Source organism: Staurois parvus, unplaced genomic scaffold (assembly GCF_062004578.1).
Source record: "Staurois parvus isolate SC_StPar_1 unplaced genomic scaffold, SC_StPar_1.0 ptg000232l, whole genome shotgun sequence".
Lineage (NCBI taxonomy): Eukaryota > Metazoa > Chordata > Amphibia > Anura > Ranidae > Staurois > Staurois parvus.
Genome location: NW_028318028.1, coordinates 6,352,784 through 6,375,673, shown reverse-complemented (window position 1 = coordinate 6,375,673; position 22,890 = coordinate 6,352,784). Strand labels below are relative to the sequence as shown.

The 22,890-nt window shown below is 40.4% G+C and overlaps 1 protein-coding gene across 1 annotated transcript; it reads right to left on the bottom strand.

The window, feature by feature from the left end:
- Positions 1-3,963: 3,963 nt before the first annotated feature.
- On the bottom strand, positions 3,964-4,899 carry LOC149460296 (olfactory receptor 5AR1-like). The gene has a single exon (XM_089679834.1). It carries the CDS (start codon positions 4,897-4,899, stop codon positions 3,964-3,966), a length of 936 nt encoding a protein of 311 aa, XP_089535960.1.
- Between the last annotated feature and the right edge of the window lie 17,991 nt (positions 4,900-22,890).

The following is a 22,890-nucleotide window of genomic DNA, read 5'->3' as shown; positions in this document are numbered from 1 at the left end:
CCCGCAGTACACAGAACATGAAAGTGCAATTATTTTAGTAAATATAAACTGCTAAATACCTTTTCTTATCAGAAGTTAGTGCATCCTTGCTTCTGGACCCACTTTCAAGACATAAAAAGAATAGGGTAATGGTGGTAAATCTCGTGAAACAGGCCCCCCACTACTCCATCAACATCTGGAGGTCTGACTGGTGTATAGTCCAGATCCTGGATCCAAGCCTCTACTGATTAAAGTGTTACTAAACCCAGGACCCTGGATTCACTATATCTGGTCTCCCACAGTACACAGAACATGGACATGCAATTATTTTAGTAAATATAAACTGCTAAATCCCTTTTCTCATCAGCAGTTAGAGCGGTCTTGTGACTTCTATCTATGTACAGCACAAAAATAGACTTTCAACAAGTCAACAAGTGATCTCACCGTAAATCAGAGTAAAATAATTGGACATAACCAGCACTATATTGCAAACATATACAGTCATTTATTAATGCAATTTCATATTAGTCAAATAAGCCAACATTTCAGGGCTGTGCAGGGTTCCTTTCTCTAGGTGACATAGTGACAAATCGCAATGAGATGAAACATGTATGAACATTCAGCAAGCAGAACTAAATACCCACCCCCTAGTGATGTCATAGTGACATAATCCTGCACCCCAAAAAATGATAATGCTAACCTCACAAAATTAAATACATACAGTCAGGGGCGGACTGGCAACTCATGGGGCCCCTGGGCAATAGGGGATCATGGGGCCCCTGTGTCCTTGCCCAAACTCAAAAAAGCCTATGAAAAAGTTACCAGGGGCATCTCATGGGGCCTCCTACTGACCCCGGGCCCTCGGGCAGTGCCCGAGTTTCCAAATAGTCAATCCGCCCCTGCATACAGTACAAAGAAATATTCCATCTAAATGACCAAACAAGTGTGAAGGGTACCTAAAAACCCAAAATTATTATGGGCGTCAAGGCTCGCCCGCTGAGAGGCCACACATTTGAGTACTCTCGATGCGAAGAGGTTAAGTAATGAGCACATGATAACTGAGTATTCCTCTCACTTCCAGTTGTGTCTATGGGCAGGAAGTGAAGGAAAATCTCCACAATGGGGCAAATAAGGGAGAAGAACACGAGAGGGGTGTTACCACTATCATAAATTCAAACTAAAAATGTTTTTATTTTTGTTATATATTACTGTCCTAGTCTGCATGCCTGTGTAGCCCTATTGGTAAATATTCCTATATGTTTTTCTTCTCAGGTTACCAAAACACAATGCTGTATAGTAACCCAAAGGATGGACATCCAGAAGGGTAGGAGTGTTAGACCATAGTACAGTCTGTGGCAGTGCCTCCACTCAGATGGGACTTTTGTAGTGGAAGTGGGACGCCCAAGTTTGTATAATCTTGCCCTCAGGTATAGTACTTGTTCACATATTCATCCAATGCTTTGTAACTACTATTGAGTTTGCTTGGGTCTGGCAGGTTGTTAATGAGTTTTGCATTCCAATGCAGTTATATAATGCTGACATCATCCCTGAGCAAGAGAAACTGAGCCTATGGAATGACTGCCTATAGGAAAAAATGGTAAGTCCACCACTGATCCTGACACTTGTATCCAGTTTACCTACCGCACCATCTGTATAGGGCACTATCATCAGTCCTTTCAAGAATTGCAAGACATGGGATTGTATTTTGTTTTTCCTTGCGAAACTGAAAATGATATTTTTTGGGGTGGGAAGGTGTTTTATCTTTTACAGTGTATATCCAGCTAAAACGTGGTTTTGGATAGAATTGGGAAGGATTAAAACCCTTGTTGGGTTTTCACTTACTGTCAGGGTGTCCAAACATGGACACAAACAGCAATAAACAGTTGGCAGGTGTTCTAGCCTTTCCCTATTGCCTTGACTATTAAAAAGTAGATGCATTGGGGCTATTCTGGCAGCTATTTTCAACGCAGTCCCAATGCATAGACATAAAAAAATGCCTTGTTTCCTATGTTCAAGGAGATCCAAAAACCAGTAGAATTTCAATACTTATTGATACAGAGTATTAAAAGAAAGGATGACAATCATTCAAAAACTTTACTAGCTGAGGTTAGACAGCTCACATCAACCAGAGCTACCCTCCAATGGACACCCAAAAACATCAATCAAAGCTTAAACTGAAAGTAGTTGCACCAGACCAAATTTATAAAGGAAACCAAAACTGCTTTAATGATTCACAATTCACACAATTCATTTCAGGGGAAAAACACTTTCCCTCTTCACTCTGATGAATGATAATGTATGGAAATGTCATGCATGACATTTCAAATAAATTTATATGAAAAAAGTAAACAGTGCAATGTGCTAAGATCAGCTCATTGGCACTGTCTCTCAGCACACACCAGTGGTTGTGTGTTAAATCTAAATTATGATTCGGCATTTATATTGATGGCAAGCTTGCAAAATATTTGGTTTTTATGATTAGTCATAATTAATATTAATATGTGTGAATGGTCTTTGACAAATGGTAGTATTTACTATTCTTCAATTATAGCTGAGACCAAAAGATATACAAGTTAAGCTGAAATAGTATATACCAGTTGAAAGTTGAGTAGACTATATTTAGAGATAGTTGGTTAAAAGTATTTGGTAGTTATGTCAAGGTTATTAGAAGTGACTTACTATTACATTACGTATTTTCTGTGTATATTTAGTATACGTCTCTAACACTGATACATATATAGTTTAGTGATTATACATTGATATGTTCTTAAGCTATACTATCTTTTAAATATATAGCTAAGGGTTACATCATTGGTACATCAGCATACATATGTTCCTGTCCATCAAACATCATATGTATAGCATCTTTCCCTTTTATGAATTGGCTTTGCTAAGCAGTAATACTTTCCATAGAAGGTATTATGATCACTAACTATGACGTACATTTGCCTCATAAAAGACCATCGGAACGGACAAGGGACACACACACTCACGCTCACACACACTCTCTCTGATACACACAAGCTACATGATTCCTGCATACACACGTCTGAGAAGCTGCAACAGGTGCATACTGAGATCACTTCCAGCTACAATTTAGTCACATCCGTCTTCTCTCTCGGACTTTGAGTTGGACAAGGACATGAGAATCGCACATGGCAAGAACAGCCATGACAGATAATGGTGACTTTTTCTTTGAACTTTCGCTTGTCAGTTTTACAGTAGTTTCATCTAGATGGAACTGTTCATAATACGCTTTACATTGTTTATTGGACACCATTGTGTGATAGAATAAAATCACACTTCATTTTTTATTACAATGGCTCTTTCATTCATAATCGCCTCAAGACACTAGAAGCAGTATTATATGTGTCTAAAAATCCAACATTGTGCAATCAGTGCAGCTCCCTGGTGTGAACAAGCTCTTAAAAATGTTCCCATATTTCCTGTCTGCTAAAATTGTTGTCACTGGGACAGTAAGTGAGGGGAAATCACTCCAATGGCACTCCAAATAGTAGCAAACCCCAACAGGGGTTCCAATACTTTCTTATTATATTCAAAACAAAAAAGTTTGGGCTGAATATACGATTTAAACTATACAGATATGACAGGTTTAGGTTTTACAATTTAGTAATTCAGTATTCTGACTTGCCTCATATACTCAGAAACATTTTTTGTAGAAGAATGTTTAATATGTATATAAATTATCTATTAGTGCATTAATGTATCTTTTTATCCTATTCAAGGAGACAAAACCGGATAATGTTGTAATGTTGACCAGTTTGAAGCTCTGTAGCTATAGAGTAGCTGTATATCAATGTCCACAAGCAGAAGCCATATATTGAGAGATTTAGCAGAGGACACCAGAAGGCTGGCTGAAAAGTTGGGCCTGATCAGTCACAACTGTGCCAGGAGTAGGAAAGATTTCCAGTCTGTCGAGAGCTGCACTCATAATGTAAAGGTTTTTTAAACACTAAAAAAGATTTAAAGGTCCATTTTGATTTTTCCTTTGCTTCTCCTGAGAGCTGCCTTGACTTCTTTATTTTTCAAGCTATAGATCAGTGGATTAAGCATTGGGACACCAGCTGTGTTAAAAAGAGCAAAAATTTTTTTGGCATCCAAGGTGCTGCTTAGATTTGGTGTCAGATATTGGCTGAATAGTGTAGTGTACAGCAGTGTGACAACTGTGAGGTGAGAGGAACATGTGTAGAAGGCCTTTTGTCGACCAGCACTAGAAGGTATTTTCAATATTGCAACTATAATGAAGACATAAGAAACAAATGTTAGAAGGAATGGGGTGACAATCATGGGACCCAATCCTTCTGCTAAGAACAGGATTTCCAATGGTCTAGTGTCATTGCAAGAAATCTGCATCAAAGGGACAATATCACAAAAGAAGTGGTTGACTTCAATAGTTGTATAACAAGAAAAGCTGCATACTACCCCGACTGGGGGAAGGACTTCCAAAAATGCAAATAACCAGCAGAAAGCAGCCAACAAAACACAATTTTTTGGATTCATAATGTTGTGATAATGCAAAGGTTTACAAATGGCAACATATCGATCATAACTCATGGCCGTTAGTATGACCAGCTCAACAGACTGCAAGGAGCCAAACATGTACATCTGTGCCATGCAGGCCAAAAAGGAGACTACCTTGTAACCAGTGATAAAATTCATGAGAATCTTATGAAGAGTCACTGTAGTGCACGCGATATCTACTACAGACAAGTTTCCCAGGAAGAAATACATAGGCTTATGGAGCTGGGGGTCCCGGCAAGCGATAAGAATGGTTAGGTTACCACACAGGGTGATGAGATAAATGACAAGAACCACAAGGAAGATGGGAAGCTGAAGGTGAGGGTCATCTGATATCCCTTTAATGATGAAATAGTCAATAAATGTTTCATTTACATACATTTTTCGAACAAAGGAATCTGAGAATAGACAAGACAATCTTCAATATATGATGCTGCTACCTTATTCACTAGTACAATGTTGATGTAACTTTAAGAAAAGCATTACCAAAGTTATTCTTTGTCTATCTCCAGGTCATTTCATTTTTCCTCCAAGAACACATGATATAATGTTAGATATGATGTTATGCCATACCAAGAGTCGTGTTTCCAGGCTCGTTCACCTCGAGTAGGTTGACATCAAGGAAACATGACCACTGTCCTGCCTCTAACACTTCTTGTATGACTGATCAGTTTTTCCAACAACTGCAAGAGGTTTTAGCAAGCTCCCATGGGGCTGTAGTTGTAGCAACACTATAACTATTATTATGTACACTTAGAGGTGGATATACAGTCTTTGCAAACCTGTAAATCTATATAGGAGCCTAAAGGGTGAGGTCCATTAGAAGGGAGCCTCATGGGCCTTTATAGGTGGACTAGATCCCAATAAGAATTCTGCAGAGAACTGATAGCTCTAGTATGGAAAATGGACCTTTCACACTTTTGCACTTTAGGTTCACATTCCAGCATCTAAATCCACATATAATACCATATGCCAATCTTTGTAATATTGCTTATATTGGGCCAGTTCTTGTGTATCTTATTAAATACCATCTTTAAAGCGACACTTTAGTTGCAGTTTTGAGCAAGCTCATCTTTTGTTACATCAAAAATTAATGTGTGTAAAATTCACAGTTTGTGCATTATATTTGTATGTAACACATAAAAAGAACCCTCCTTATTGAAAATGAATACAGAAAACATACACAACCTATAAAAATAAAACAAAACAAATGATTTAACATGCAATACAATGCTTCTTAATCTTTATCAGAAATGTTTGGGTAAAATTATTTCAGATTAGCTATGCAATGCATTTGCTCTTCACCTCAGTCTCCTTATAGTTTGCATGCCTGTTGCTGGAAACACAATGGGGTTGATTTACTAAAGGTAAATAATATACTGTGCACTGCAAGTGCAGTTGCTTTAGATCCAAGGGGAAGCTCTGAAATGAGGCGAAGCTCTGAAATGAGGCGAAGCTCTGCCAATTTCTTTTATCCAATCATGTGCAAAAACAAATGCTGTTTTTATAAGTTCCTGTTATGTTTCCCTCAGAACTCGAGCAAGTGCACTTTCAGTGCACTTCCAAGTGTACTTGCAGTGTACTTGCAGTGCAAAGCCTATTTGCCTTTAGTAAATCAACCCCGTGTGTGATTACTTACGTGTGTTGAGTATGTAGCTAGAGATTGCTCTTTAATGGTACCTAACCTTCTATTATGTTATTTATTTACAGTGGGAACCCTATGAAAAGCTATTGAAAAAAAAAATGCAGTACAACACCAGAAAAATACATGAAAATGTGCTTTAGATAGAAAATATAAACTGCATATGTGAATTTGCCCATTATTGTATACCCCATAGTTACCAACACATTGACCCTCATCTTTTGGGAAATTTTGTAACTCTCTATGGATGTTGATCTATGACCCTGTAGCTTTTATTTAAACCTACATACATTTATGCAGTAGTACCATCACCTTGTAGTGTCATGAGAACATAGTGTCCACTTCGCTATGCAGTAACAAATATGAATTTGGCTAGCTACTTACCAATGTCAGCTTTTTGGATGCTGTGATATAAAGACAAAGTAATGCATTACTATGTTTTGGGTACAGGATTATGCTACAATGGTTTTTCTGTGTATTTTGAATGCAAACTAGCCATTGTACAAAATACAGTTTATTCCATCAAAGCACATTTTCCACGTTTCTATATTAAAACATTCAGGGACTGCAACACATGGAAATGCAACACATGGTGAACCTGAAACCTAGCTCAAAATAAATAAATCATGCACAATCCAATGCTATATGAGTATTAAAAATGCTATGTTGATTGGGGTTTCCTTTAAACTGAATTGGGAAATAATGAGTCACCTCATTTAGTGAAACTAGCCTGTTATAAAGAAAGTGTGTTTTTCCAAGGGGCCCTTTTGTCAAGTCAAATGTTAGGCCCTATCATTGGTGAGCAGGTATGTGAAATTGTTCTGTAGAAAACAGCTTCTGGTAGACATGTGAGTACCGTATATATACTGCAGACTGCAGTCATAATTAATCCCCCTGGATATGTCATTTTTAGTCCCATAAGGATAATTTGATCATTTTTAGTCCCATAAGGATTGTGTTACTGTTCCATTTCTTACTTTAAGGTATTCATATTGTTGTTATTATTATTTCTATTATTATAAAATGTTATGTACATTATATCCTTTGAGAAACAATTAAACCAGCATGAGGTGCAACAAGCATAATTATGTATTATTAATACTGCTTAGAAAAAAAGAGGAACTTCAGTTAAGAGTTCTTTTTAGCTTTGGACAGAACTGGGAAAGGTTAGAAAATATGTGATCTACTCTATAGACATAGGGCACTTCAACTGCAACCTCTCCCCAGAGAGCCAGATATAATATTCAGTATAAGTAATGCAACAGAAGATTCACTGTTGACATACTACAGGAGATGGTCAGACATGTTATAGTGGTGGTTGGAGCCTGAGATATGCTCAGGAGATGGTCATAAACTAGGGACATACTCCAGGAGATGGTCAGAGACTGTGAACATACTACTAATGTGGTTGAGGAATATGGAATTACTCCAGGAGTAGGAGACTGGGGGCATGCTACAGGTATATAGGCAAGGGTTACTACCCATTTAACTGTACAACTTGCCTTGTTGGTGGAGAGTGAGGGATCCGCCATAGATAAGGGATATGTTGGGATTACAGGAGTGGAGTGGCCTGCAGAGATCTGAAAATGTAGCACTGTTGCTGTGGCTCTCTCCCCTTTACGGCAGGCCTAGTTAAAAGAGAAGTATGGCCAAAGCTTTTTTTGGTCATTGTTCTCATCTGGATCACAGGAATGCACTTACTTTTCCTCTCCTATGAACCAGAATTTGGTAACAGAGGACTAAAGCCTTATGTTGGATGATATCACAGAACAGCTCCAGGCTCTGGAAGGATACTGACCAGATTGCTGCGATCCACTCAGATGCCTGATTAGCAGCTGGCTCAGCCTCTCAGCATGAGGCTGAGAGCCTGAGCCGGCTGATCCCACTCCCTCTCCAGCCTGGCACTACATTGAGCTCTGGTAGGGCAGATTAGAGAGCGGTGACTGACAGTCACAGCTCTCAGCTCCGAGTGGACCAAGGACTGAGAAATCAGAGGTCATGTGATTGCTCAGTTCTTGGGCTTAGAGTCAGAAGTGGACAACCGCAGCATCAGATCAATGCTGCAGCATGGAGGTGAAAATTAGTGTTTGTTTTTTATCTACCCCAAACTTCTTTTTTAAAAAACTGTGACCCTTGAATGGAATTTCAAGATTAAGTGAAGACATGTAACATAATCATGAGTACCGCAATTCTCTCTCCTTCCACTTTACTGGACTAATATTTCCTTTCCAGACAGTTACTGTCAACATGGCCTGTGGAAGCTGAACTCAAGGAATTCAGCCAATTTCTAAAATGTGCTGGCTTACTATGAATTAGGTTCAATGAGGTGTATACCACCTCAATGGACTTATCTCTCTAATTTTACTGATCACCAGCAGTACAGCTATCACTATACCACAGGAGCTCTGACAGAAGCAATGCTGCTTTCTCATACAGCAGCTGCTCTACCCATCCTCTACTCTGCTGTCCATTCACAAGAGGATTTGTATGTTGTGAATGGGTTTACATTATACAAATCACTCTGTGAGTGGACAAAAGGAGGGTAAGAGTGGGCAGTGCTTCGGCATAAGTCCCTAAGGTCCAGTTTTGGAGCACAGAAGTATAGTGATAGATATGCTCCCAGTACTCAGTAAAAATGTAAATTAAAGAGATAAGCCCATAAGGTGGTATGCATTTCTGGATTTCAGGTAATTTCGTATTTCTGGAATTGTACTAATCCCACTTCTGCGGACTATTTACTTCTGTTTCCAGTAGAAAGATGAAAATGCAGCAAGCAGTCTCTGTGTATTGTGAAGAAGCTGCTCATAGTAATCATTGATATGTTCTTGGCTAAGCTGTTAAAAATTATAACTACTCGTCCACTTATCATTTCCTACTACCTAAGAAGATTGATATCATTTTATAGATAGATTATTTTATAGATAGATAGGTAGTCATTAGTTTTCACTTACCTAGGCATCTCCTGAGAACAATTTTCACGTCCTTATACAGTCTTGAAAGAAGCACAAGAACAGGGTGCTGGAGTTAGTAGGATCAAAAGAGCAGCATTTTATTCAACAAAGCACACTTACAGGTTAAAATCTCTGAAAGGTAGTCAAAGATAAAAACATCAGGCAGATGGTATGTCAGCAGGCATATCAAACAGCAGCATGTATCAAGTGCCAAAAAAATGATGGGAGAAAAGACAGGCCGGTGGTGTCTGTGGCTGCAACCAAGGCAGTAAGCTGTCAAAAGGAGAGGTGACATTGGCTTGTGGGCAGGCTACAATGCATTGCAGGGGCACTTTGTCAAACAACCTTTCCAGACTGGACTTAGAAACATTTTATTTAACAAAGCACACTGACAGGTTAAAATCTCTCTTTAGATTCTACTAACTCCAGCGCCCTGTCAGGATCTAGATCACCTGCTGGTGGCACTATACTTCCCAGAGCAGGAGGTTGCAGTTCCAGTGTCCACCAGCAGGTGTCTCCCATCAGCCAGCAGATTCCATTAATCAGTCTCCATTTGATGCTGGTTGCTTGGAGAGTATATAGTTTCTCCTTCACTATTATACTTTGTGTCTGTGTTTTGCTTTTGCTGTGCTAAGTCAGATGCTGCTGCCTTTTATCCTGCTCCTGATCTTGCTGTTACCCCTGTACCCTGCACCCTGCTGCATTATATCTGCCCTCCTTGTTCCTGATCACAGTCCTGGTTCCCCCCTTCCTTGCATCTCCAGTACTCCCGTGACTTGTGCTCCTCATCTTGTATTTATTGCACATACTGTATATAGTTGGTAGGTTTCCTGTAACTTAGATTTTGGTAATATTGGTAATATGATTGTAGTTCACTTGTATCTTCACATTTGCTTGGTAATATTGGTAATATGATTGTAGTTCACTTGTATCTTCACATTTGCTTGTTTCCTGTTTGCTGGTGTGTTGATGTCTTGTTTTACTTGACTATATGTATAGTAGTCTCATTTTTTAAGTGTAGCTATGCAGATTTGTCCATCTCTCCTGCTGATTCCTAACAGCTTCTTTTCATGCACTGTGAGGGGAGCCATCCCAAATCTTTCTTAAGGAGCTGCAGAAGGCTTTTGGACACATCCATCCATCCTTTCTTAACATAGGATGGTACCTGTTTATAAGCTCATGGACATTTACACCATTGTAAAGAGAGCTAAGTAAGCTGTACACACTGTGTGTGCATACCAATTGTGTGTATTCTTTGTCAGGCTGTAGATCATCAGATTTAGCATTGGGGCAAACAGAGCAAACCATTTTTTTTAGTCCAAAGTATAACTTTTGGTGGAGTTGCTAGCTCACAAGAGTTATATAAAACATTATGACAATGTAGTGCTACCCCCAAAAGAACCCCTTGTATCCATGTTTTCCACAGGCTCCCCTTGCTTCGCCCTGTAGCCAGGCACAGTGTATTTCTGCAGCCAAATACACTCACATACACTTCCGTTTGTTGTCTTCAGCGACCAGTCTAGGGGATGTTTTGTTTTGGAGTTTATTGTAGAACTGAGGATGGGAACTTGTAGTAGGATACTCCAAAATTCGAACTACTCACACTGAGGACATCTAGATGATCTCTTAGTTTAGTACTTATGAAGTCTTGGCTGGCAGTAGATAGCAGACTTCCTAAAAACATATAGCAGCAAGTACTTTAGGAGTGAGCAAAGTCCCTTTTTGCAGTAGTAGTAGTTACAAGGTTGAGCTCCTCAGGTATAAGCCAGTTAGGACAGACGTGACAGCCCAGAGGTGATGTAACTGAGCAAAGTCCTTTGCAGTAGCAACAATTGGATACGCTTTTCAGAACACTAGCCAGTGTTCCCTTGTTCCAGACCCACACTGACTATCAAGCACCAGAGGGGTAGCAAATCACACAGAGACCCCAAGATCTCTCAGAGTCTGTACTAACAAGTCCAAAGACAGAATGGTTACCTCCTTCCAAGCGACTCTCTCCAGTGATACCAGACCGATCTTTGGCAGACAGCTCCCCTCAGTCAGCTTACTGAAGAACCAGGGTCACTCTCTCTAACTTCAGGCCCTCAGGACAACTTACCTGAGGCCACATGGCAACAAGTGCTAGGCGAATTAGCCTGCCTCCTGCCTGGCTGGTGCAATCCACTCCCGGGAAAAACACTGAACCCAAGAGCTCTCAGACTATAAATGCCACTCCCAGCATGCAATGGGACTACCTTCCCTTGCAATTGGCCAGGGCTGTATCCATATCCATGCTGTTCATTTGCCTAGCCCTTTCCCATGTTCTGGAAGGCTTTCATAGCTTCCTGAAGGCCAGAAGAGCTCATACCAACTCCAAGCACCAGAGCAGCATGAGCAGACGTAACTAATCAATCACAGCACTCTGTTAAGCAGAATACCACACTGAAATTACCTGACAACCTCTCTGGTGAGCAGAGAAACACAGCTATGCTTAACTTAACTACACACATCCTAGCACCTGACTACGAGGGTGCAACAAAATTAAAGAAAAAAGTTGAAAAGGGGTACAAACTGTGTATGGACTGGTGTAACTGATAAATCACTGTACAAAAAAGGCACACTGAATGGAAAGGTAGTGCAGCTCACCTAGAGGCAACAGAAACCACAGCTTAAATCTTCTGTGTGCCTGATTTTGGCAATCTTCATTGGCTGGTGAGAGATGATGTCACTCCTGAGCACTCGCAGGAGCTAGTAATTTTGGCACACTGGGATTGGGTCAGCTGTTGTAAACTGAGCTGCATATGCACAGCTCAGTTTACATGCCGAGGATAACTGTGATCAGGCAGAGAGATGTGTTTTATTGCAGATGAGACATTGAGCGTCTCTATTTCAATAAAAAGCCTGCCTGGTCATAGTGAATAACAGTGGAACTGGCGCTGCAATGCAGGCTATGACATTAGCAAGCTGTGAGTGGCCAGGTAGCAAAGAGATGTGGCTTTAAGGCACCAGTCTTACAAAGAAGAGGAAGCCTGTGGGAGCAAGAAAAAAAAGTATTTTACTTTTGTAGTCCTCTTTTGGAGAGGGAGGAGTTGATGAGAAATGGCTCTCACCATACAGGATATTGTGATAAACCTGTAGATAAACAAGAGAACCAGAACCTTCTCTAAGTGAAAGAGTGGATTTGCTATTGAAGTTGGCAATGCCTCCACCCAGGACGGGGCCTCCGGGGATTCCTGTTCTGGGAAATTAATTAGTAATCTTTACAAAGCAATTAGAAGCAGAGGATCTACTTCAATCCGCATATAACATTAACCATAAATATATAGATGCACACCAGTATGGAAATGATACAAGCTTTATATAGGGAAAAGATTAATAATAGTACATACATCCAATATACAAAACAGGTATTATCAGCAAAGGGCCCCACAGGAGTCCTGGTAAAATTGTCCACATATACCTAGGTATATATGGTTATTAATAGAGATACTTCCAAATGAATGCTGCAGCAAAGTCCAGTTGCAGGGGCCCCTGAAGATGATGCGGCATCTGTGAGGGTATTCTCCAACTGTTGTCCAACCAGCTTAGAATGGAACCTCTCACCAGCAGGAACCGTTTTGTGGCACTGGCATAGCCTTTGTTGGTTATTGAGCCCTAAGTTAAAACTAGCTAAAGAATCCCAAGGCAGAAGGGACAGGGTTAATTAGAATAACATGAGCTGCATACAAACTATAATGCAATAACAGGTTCACCTAATAATATACTGGCAGGTGACCACAACACACATACAGTAACACCAGGGGTGGACTGACCATTTCGAAACTTGGGCACTGCCGGAGGGCCGGGGGTCAGTAGGCGGCCCATGAGATGCCCCTGGTACCTTTTTCATAGGCTTTTTTGAGTTTGGGCAAGGACACAGGGGCCCCATGATCCCCTATTGCCCGGGGGCCCCGTGAGTTGTCAGTCTGCCCCTGCGTAACACAGACCTAACTATCTGGCACTTTACACATGAGATAATAACAATAGGACAGAAACTCATCTGTCACTAGGATTCAGAAATACACTCAAGAATCTATGGGCAGCTGCAGTTCAACTATTGGAAAATAAGAATACTTGCATAATAGTCTCTGCGTCTGATCTGGTTGAAAACACAGCAGTAGTAGCAGCCCCTGTCAGTATAAGGCAATTAGATTGATGTACTAAAACTAGAGAGTTAAAAATCTGGTGCAGCTTTGCATAGAAACCAATCAGCTTCCAGGTTTTATTGTCAAAGCTTATTTGAACAAGCTGCAGTTAGAAGCTGATTGGCTACCAGGCACAGCTGCACCAGATTTTTCACTTTCCAGTTTTAGTAATCAACCCCAATGTGTCTCAGTTCTCTGTCTCTTTCTTCACTTCTTCCTTCCTGGGTTGTCAAAGCCTCTTCCAGAGACAGGAAATGTTAATATATAATTATACCTAACACTGTGATATTAGCAGCTAACAGTAGAAGGCAGCTACACTTTATTTCTATCCCTATTTTCTAAAAGAGAGCATTGAATCCTTGCAATGCGGAGGGGTCCCCGCTGCAAGGGTAACATTAAGGCTCCATGTACACGAGCCTACCCTGACCACCGGCTGTGGTAAAACGCAAATCATGGTAAAACCGCGATTTTGCAGTGGTTTTGACATGTTTTGTATTTTTCCGCCGTTGACAGTCAAAACGTTCCTATCCTGAACGCGATTCTTCCACGTTCTGCAGAGGAAAGTTTAACCTCACCTAAACGCGGAAGCTCCTAAACTCTGATAAAAGCCTATGTGTACATGGACACATAGGATTTATGGAGTTGAAAAGAAGAAAAGAGACAGGAGGCGCCAGTCTGAGTGTAGTAATAACACTGTACGGGATATTATATACACAGATGAGCTTATTTTATTACTTCCTTTGTATCCTGTTATTTCTCCTCTGGTCTCTATTTTCTTGTATTTCCACCTTATAAAGCAATTTTGTCTGAGTTTTCCCCATGTTAGCTATCTTCTTTTCTAATTTGGAGATGTCCTGGGCCTGATTTTTAACTTTATCCTTTGTTTCTTCCACTCTCATTAACAACTGCCCAAGATCATTTCGAATATTAATCATTTCTTGCGTTATTGTTTTCTCTAGATCTTTGAACATTACTGCCATCTCTTTTTTATTCGGTACTTGTAGTTCTTTATTGGTCTCCACAGTTCCTGATGTTTGATGATTGCTAGTATTCAGGCCCAATGATAGTCTAGGACTATTTTCCAGACTAAAATCTACTTCCCCTTTTCCATTTATGCCTTGGGACCTTTCTGGAGTCACATTTCCTTGGGACGTATATTTTTTTATTGTGCCAGTTTGGGACCCTTTAAGCCCACTTCCTTTTGCGCTTTTATTTTTCATATCTTCTGTAGATCTTATGCTCCTTTATATACTCGGAATAGATGAGGATTAAATATATTTCTATACAGGATTCAACCTTATCAGGCTAATTGTCCTTTAATTTTCCTTTCAACAATCCTCTTCTCCTTTCCTCTCCTTCGTATACCCTGGGAATCCCCCTTTTTCTCCTTCCACCTCTGCCTTCTCACACAACACCGTATATCATTTGCCACATATCAAGCTTCAGCTCGTCTCACTCACCCTCCACATGCTTCTCTTCTTGCGAGACGGCTGCAGCCCCATATAGCAGTCCTTTCATTGGCTCAACAGGTCATATCTCCTGGGGGACTCCTCCGGGTATTTTCCGGTTATCACTGGATAATTCCTCCTTGTCCCTGAATACAGGTCGGGCAGCTTTCCGGGGAACGGACCCACGAGCAGACCGGTGCCTCCTTCTCTCCACAGGACGCCGGCCGGCTTTCTTGCTTCCCAGCACTCCTCTTCGGCCGACCACGTGGTCACGTGGTCATGCCGCGCCTCTCCATCTCCTGGCAACCCGATTCACTGACTCCGCTGGGCCCCATACAAGCCCGGCTCCGTCTCTCAGAGGTAGGTCCCACCTCTCCGATCTCCCTCATCTCAGGGGTTCCTGGGGAGGTCAAACAGTGGAGCTCCTCCGAGAGCTCCTACATCGAGCCCTCCTCAGCCACCATGGTCAGGCTCCTCCCTCCGCCCCTTGTGAGTGTTTTTAATCCTTTGCTATTAAATACAGTGTTATTACTACACTCAGACGGGCGCCTCCTGTCTCTTTTCTTCTGTCCCTGCATACAGAGATGGCTTGCTCTGAGGATGGCTGCCGTCTTTTTGTGCTAAAAAGATTCCAGGAAGATTGCCTGAGAGACTCTTATAAGGACTTATTGTACACCAACGCATTTACATACCCTGTTTTAAGTACTTGTATGCCAATATTTCCATTATCATCTTTTACTTTATAATTTTTATCCTTTTCACCCTTACACTACTCTACTCCTGTGCGCCAGAGTTACTAATTTTTTATGGAGTTGAGTTTAGGAGCTTTGGAAAAAAAATGCCAAAAGCTCGTAAAACTCGTTTTTAGTAGCTGCTCGTGTAGAGGAAGCCTTACTAAAGCCTGGAGTTCACTGTTATTTGTTGTTTATTTAAAAGTTTAGGTAATTTCACATAATCCAATAAAAAAATAAAAATAACACTAATATTAATACTACTTCAAGTACATGAGGTTCAGGTTTTATACTAGTTAACCTCTTCACGCTGGCTGAACGCAAATGTGCGGCCTCCCAGAGTCTAGGCTTAGACGCCGAGCGGCCACACATTTGCGTTCTATTAAAAAAGAACATATTTGCAGAGAGTGCGTGCCCTGTGTGCTCCCAGCACACATGTCCAGTACTTATGGAAAGGTCCCAACCTCCTCTTTCGATTGGAACCTTTCCCGATCATGTCACCGCCGTGATGGCGTGTCACGGTGGTCACATGACCCTAAACCTCACCTCTCGGCTTCTGAAACCCTTAAAGGGCTGGGAGGCGCCGGCGCGAAGGGGTTAAATTTATACTGATCTGAAATAACATCCCACGATAGAATAACATTTTATTTGTGTTACAGTAGCAAAACAGATGTTGGCATTTAGATAGATGTGGAGACTTTAGAGACAGTAAGATAACATCTTATAGTCACACAAAGTGCTGCATCATCCTTACAGAACTTCATAAAAACTGGTGTGTGGTTCTTACCAAGCACGTTACATTTTTTTTATTTATAAATCTTTATTTTGCATTTTCAATACACATCAGAGCAAAACATACACCGATAAATCAATAAAAGTTAAAAGATCAGTATATCCCAAACCCAACAACAGTTCCATCTCTGCCCAATAACTTGTCATTAGGCTTATAAAGAGGCTTCTTGTCCAGCCCTTGTATTTGTGTCTAATTCATAAAGTAGTAAAGTTCTCATTTTGAACCTGGGTTTAGAGAGTGTTGAGAAAGGCAAAGGAGAATGTTTAACTGTAGATATAAATAAAAGGGGAGAAGATAGAAAACACATTAATTAACAGTTCTTGTTGAGCCCTCTCCCACCTCATCTCCAGCTTTCACTTACGGTAGTAGACATGTCTGCACTCCCTGGTATAACCAGTAGGTTTTAATTTTGTGTAGACATTTGTTTAAAGCTATCAGAGGATGTAAAGTTTATGCATAATGTCCATAACTGGTAAAATAGTTCATATTTAATATTGCATTTATTCCTTCATGATTCAATTTCCTTGATCTCTTGATCCCTTAACACCCATCCTCTTGCTGTGGGGATGTTAAATGATATCCATCCCGGGGGTATCAAACATTTCCCCACATTTAGGAGGTGGGGCATAAATGATCTCTTGTATTTGCCTATAGAGGTATGTGTACCAAGAAAAAACACTGGCAAAGGGTCAGCAAGCAATGCGTGATGTGTAATCTGTTCAAATACGCTTCAGATCTCCATGCAGAATAGGCCCCCAACTGTCCACAACCTCTCCAGCAGTTCTCTGACACCAAGGAATATGTTTTTGACAACCTCTCTGGAACCCTATACCATCTCACTAAGGATTCATAGCAGGATTCCTATGATTTGGAATGAATGGAAGATGTGAGAACTAATTTAGAAATTTATTAATTTAGTACCTCATATTCTACAGTAATTGTTTTCCTAATTCCCTCTCTAATTCTTTAATATAGCATGGAGTGGTTCGAGAGGCTTGCTCCAGCAGTAATTTGTAGGATGTGGAGGGCGGTTTGACAGATGTATCCCCAATACACAGTTTCAAAAGGCATTAAAAAGGTCCCTTATCTCAACTTGCTCTCAGACTCTTTACAAAGTCCTAGTGCTGGGTATATTTCCATCCATCTAGAAATCCATTTTCTAGGCTATTAGGAAAGGGGTTGTCAAACAAAAGGCATGGGAGGCTGGCATTGTACCAAAGAACAAAAAAAAAATAATTCTGGTTGGCAAGGAACAGTTATTAATGTTAAATGTTATTAATGCTTTAACCACTTGCCCTCCACAGGATTCCCCCCCCCCCCTTCCTGACCAGGCCATTTTTTGCATTATGGCTCAGCGTTACTTTTACTGACAATTGCGCCACGCGGTCATGCAACGCTGAACCCAAATTAAATTTATGTTGTTTTTTTCCCACAAATAGAGCTTTCTTTTGGTGGTATTTGATCGCCTGTGCATTTTTATTATTTACGCTATAAAAAAAGGCCGACAATTTTGAGAGAAAAACACTATTTTTGACTTTTTTCTATTAAACATGTCCAGTAAAAAAAATTTACAAAATCAAATTTCATTATAAATTTAGGCCAAAATGTATTCTGCTACATTTCTTTGCTAAAAAAAATCCCAATATGTGTAAATTAATTGGTTTACGTGAAAGTTATAGCGTTTACAAATGGCGGTATAGATACAGAATTTAAATTTTTTTTTTTTTTACTAGTAATGGCTATGAGCAGCGACTTATAGCGGGACTGTGGCATTCTGACACTGGGGGGGACCTACTTGGTGTCACTGATATCCCCAGTAACACCAATACAGTGGTAAGTGCTAATAAAAAGCACTGACACTGTACTAATGGCACTAGGCAGGAAGGGATCAACATCTGGGGCGATCAAAGAGTTAACTGTGTGCTGTGCACTGTTTTACTCTGAGCTGTGTGTGTGCTTTCAACTGTAAGCACACTGCTTTGTATGGCTTTGCTATGCAGAGTCATACAAAGCAGTGTGCTGGAACTGACAGGGGAGAGAACTGAATTGTTTACATACAGTTCTCTCCCCCCGTCGCTAATACTCAGTGATCACTGGGTGCCAGCGAGTAATCACCGTCCAGGACTTGCCGAGGCCATGAATAGCGGTGCGGGTAGGGCACATACACGACTCGCACGCTGCTTGCCCGGAAATGCAAAATCACGTATATATACATATGTGATTTTGCGCACCCCTGCCACCCTGTAGCAGTATTCCTGCTATAGGGCAGCTGTAAAGCGGTTAAGGGTAACATTTAAAATGCAAAATTAATTCAAATAACATGCCCTTAACCTGTCAGTATACATGTACCACTTTACAATTTGTACAAACTACTACAACAACATTGACATTTACAAAGAAAAAAAACGCTGTTTAAATTGCTGGTAAATGATATCTCTGGGATGCTTACATCTGTTTGTAACAAATGACTGGATATTACCTTCATCTATGCCAGACCCTTATCCTACTTAATTATAAATATAAAAGACTATCTGTACTTTTCTTGGGGAATGGACAGCTCCAATGGGCAGTTGATATGAAAGAAGTGGCCGTAACCATGTGAAAGACTCCCATTTTCAGTTGTTTGTGTGCAACAAGGCTGGTTCTGTGTTATTATAGTCTGGCTGTCCTTATAATATTGAGGGTAAGGGCAGTGTTGAATGTTGAAGGGGATGGGATCTCTGTCAAGATGGCTCATAGTGAATAATGGGTAAATTACTACAGACCTTACCCCTGTTCTTCTCTACATTATGTGCCTATCCTGTCCCCTCCTCAGAGAGATGCTAGATACTAGAAAAGCCATTTTCAGAATTTAGTCTATCAACGCAAAGGTAGCACCAGCAAATTTATGAAATTATGGGAGGCCTGGCTAGCTACTCCCGACCTGACACCCTTCCACTTTGTGAAGGATAGTGTGTTGAGTGGAGGAGTGTCCTCTGGCCTTGTATAGTTTCACCCTTTCTCCCAATCGAATTATGACCCTATCCTCCCTGAGACGCTTAGCACTATCCTTCACATGCTGTTCCATGCACCTGATATCCCTTGAGGGCAAATGACACTACTAATTGCCAATATTAGACATTACGTAGTTTAGATAGGTTCTTACTTGTGTTCAACATCTGTCCACTAATTGTCTGATAACTTGAATTATGGCAATTGTACATACATGTAAATGCTTCACTTGGTCAGTGAATGCTCTAATGTTTAAGTCCTGTGTGACAGACACTTTAATGGTCTTTTATTGTCAGATTGTGTTTTACCTCTGTTTTTTATCTTTTGTTTCTTTTTGACTGTGTTTTTTGTAAATGAAGAGATAAAACAAAAATCTAAACTTTTTGGTTTTCAAATAACAAACTATCTGATTAAAAAAAAAATAGAATCCATTCTTATAAATCACAAACCCTAGCGCCACAGAAATAACACACCCTCAAAATATAAGAGTAAGAACTGCTGCTGTACACAAGTGTAATACACCAAATAATACACCAAATAATAAAAACAATATAAACAACGCAATGGTAAAACAACAGCGTAGGGTTTTGATTTGCGCTGTTTATATTGTTTTTAGAATCCATTCTTAGCCTTTTTACCCCAGAGGAACCCTTGATATCATTCTCAACTATCAGAGAACTGCTAAAATTATGATATTTACAGTTCATGGTACACTAGTGTCATCAGTACATTATTATTATACTGATAAATTATTAACGTGGCACACTTGGTGTATTTTGCACCCAAGGATGATTGTTTTTTAAAATCTATTTGACTAAACTATTTTCATGAATTTAAAATGAAACAAATAATAGTAGTAACCAGACAAATAATGCAAAAAGTGAAAGTGTAGCTCCTCTTTACATTGATGGTCAGTAGTGATGGGCCGAACACCACCCTGTTCAGTTTGTGGTCGAACATTCAAACCTACCTAAAGTTCGACCATTAACTTCGAACAGGGATAATTTACTGAGCGGTACCTTACCGCATCTTGGTATGCGGTAAGATACAGCTCAGCTACTAAAATACTGCATGAGCTACATTGTTAAGTCATGTGGTATTTTAACAGACAGAAAACTTCCTGCGCTGCCAATCCTGGAACCAAAGCAAACTCTGGGTGGCTGCTAGCACCTAAATTACCAAAATAGTGATACAATAATATATAGGAGGGGAATGGTGCTGTGCTACCCCAATACCAAATATAACATAAATGAAATTAATAGAATGATAAAAATGCAGCAAGTAGACAAATAAATAAGTGGATCATGAATATACCTCAATCTTGTGAATATAGCGCTACCTCAAAATGTATTAAGTGAAAAAATGAACCCATCAGGGAAATGGCAACAAGTGAACAAAAAAAAATATATAAATAAATGAGCTCAATGCAGTGAATATAAAAGCACTCGTGACCTAATAAATAAAAGATAAAGGTACTAACTAAATCATATGAAATTGCATGACATAGAACACCATGTTTGAATAAACAACAATGTGACCAAAAAACAATATTATTGTGCACATTTTGAGGTAGCGCTATATTCACGAGATTGAGGTATATTCATAATCCACTTATTTATTTGTATATTTGCAGCATTTTTATCCTTCTATTCATTTCATTTATCTTATTTTTGGTATAGGGGTAGCGCAGCATTATTCCCCTCCATGCGGTATTTTAGTAGTGAAACAATCTTTAATGTTTCAGCTGACAGCTGAATCTCAAAAGAATTGTTGGCATTGCCTGACAATTAAAATATTTTAAAAAAACTGCGTGGGGTCCCCCCACCCATCCATACCAAGTCCTTCGGGTCTGGTATGGATTTTGAGGGGAACCCCCACTCCAAAATGTCAAAGATAATGAAGTGGAGGTCCCCCCAAAATCCATACCAGACCCTTATCCAAGCATGCAGCAGCCCAGCAGTTCAGGAAAGGAGAGGAGGGGATGAGTGAGTGCCCCCCCTGAGCCTTTACAAGCCACATGCCCTCAACACGGGGGGTGCTTTGGGGGGCTCCCCCCCAAAGCACCTTGTACCCATGTTGATGGGGACAAGGGCCTCTTCTCGACAACCCTGGCCAGTTATTGTGAGGGTCTGCAGGTTGGGCGGATTATTGGAATCTGGAAGCCACCTTTAAAAAGGGACCCCCAGATCCCAGCTCCCCTTATGCGTATGAATATGGGGTACATGCTACCGCTACCCATTCATAAAAAAAATAAAAATGTACTAAAAAATGACAGGAGACAGTCTTTAACAAGTCTATTAAAAACAAAAATGAAAAAAATGTCCCCCGAAGTAGATCCAATGTCAATCATGATGCCCGCCACCACCGCTATCCCGGAAAAAAACAAGATCCACTCTCGATGCTAGCTCTTGGCCGTCTGACAGCTGAACTTCAATGACAGTTCTATGACCTGTGGGGCATGGCGGGTGAACACACGAACGGCCTATGTTCAAGTCAAACTTACGTTCGACTCGAACATAAAGCCCATGGTCATGGCAGTACCTCCTTACACTAGTGGTCAGTGGTGAAGGGTTCCTTACATTGCTGATCAGTGAAGAAATGCCCCCAAACATTGGTGATCAGTGGAGCAGGGACCTATTATATTGGTGGTCAGTGGAGATGGACATCTTTACATTATTGGTCAATGGAGAAGTGTCCACCTACACTGGTAATTAATGAAGAAGGGCTCCTTACATTGTTGATCAGTGGAGTTATGCCTCCATAAATGGTAGTCAGTGGAGAAGGGACCTATTATATGGGTGGTCAATGGGAGCGGGCATCCTCATATTAGTGGTCAGTGAAGAATTACCCCAGTCCAGAGGTGGTCAGTGGAGAAATGCTACTGACATTAGTGGTAGGGGGAGAAATACCCATTTACATTGGTGGACAGTGGAGAAATAACCCATTACACAGCTCAAGTGGTCCCTAGCAACCTCTGGAGGAACCCTAGGGTTTCACAGAGCTCAAGTTAAAAAAAAAAACTGTGTTAGAGAAAATCAATTCTTCCTTTGCCCTGTACAGTCCAACAGTTCTACATCGTAAACATCTACTGTTTCATGTGATACTAAAGATTAAGATTTTTTTTAAAATAACAAACATACTTATCTGCTCTGTGTAATGGTTTTGCACAGAGCAGCCCTGATCCTCCTCTTCTCAGGTTCCCCACTGATGTTCCTGGCTCCTCCCCCATGCTTTATGCCCCCAGAGCAAGCTGATCCTGCTGCTGTGTCTCAGTCAATGAGGAGGGAGAGACCCAGGAGAGCTGATGCTCTCATGCACATCGCTGGATCGAGATCGGGCTCAGGTAAGTATTAGGGGGAGCTGATGTGAGAGCTGCACACTGAAGGTTTTTACCTTTATGAATAGAATGCATGAAGGTAAAAAACCTTAAGCCTTTAGAACCACTTTAATTATAATTGCCAGTATATTGTCTCCATACTGCAGACAAATTGATTTTTAATACAGTTGCTTTTTAATTTAGTTATTTAGACCATGATATTGTAGCTAGTTTGCTACAACCTTTTAAGAAAAATAATTACCAATTTGTTCATCCAATCCATGTTGCTTGAGGCTTGACATATTTTTATGCAAAGAAGCATTTATAAGATATGACT

Coding starts and splice junctions, on each gene's coding strand:
- LOC149460296 (XM_089679834.1), bottom strand. CDS start 4,899: ATGTATGTAAATGAAACATTTATTGACTATTTCATCATTAAAGGGATA.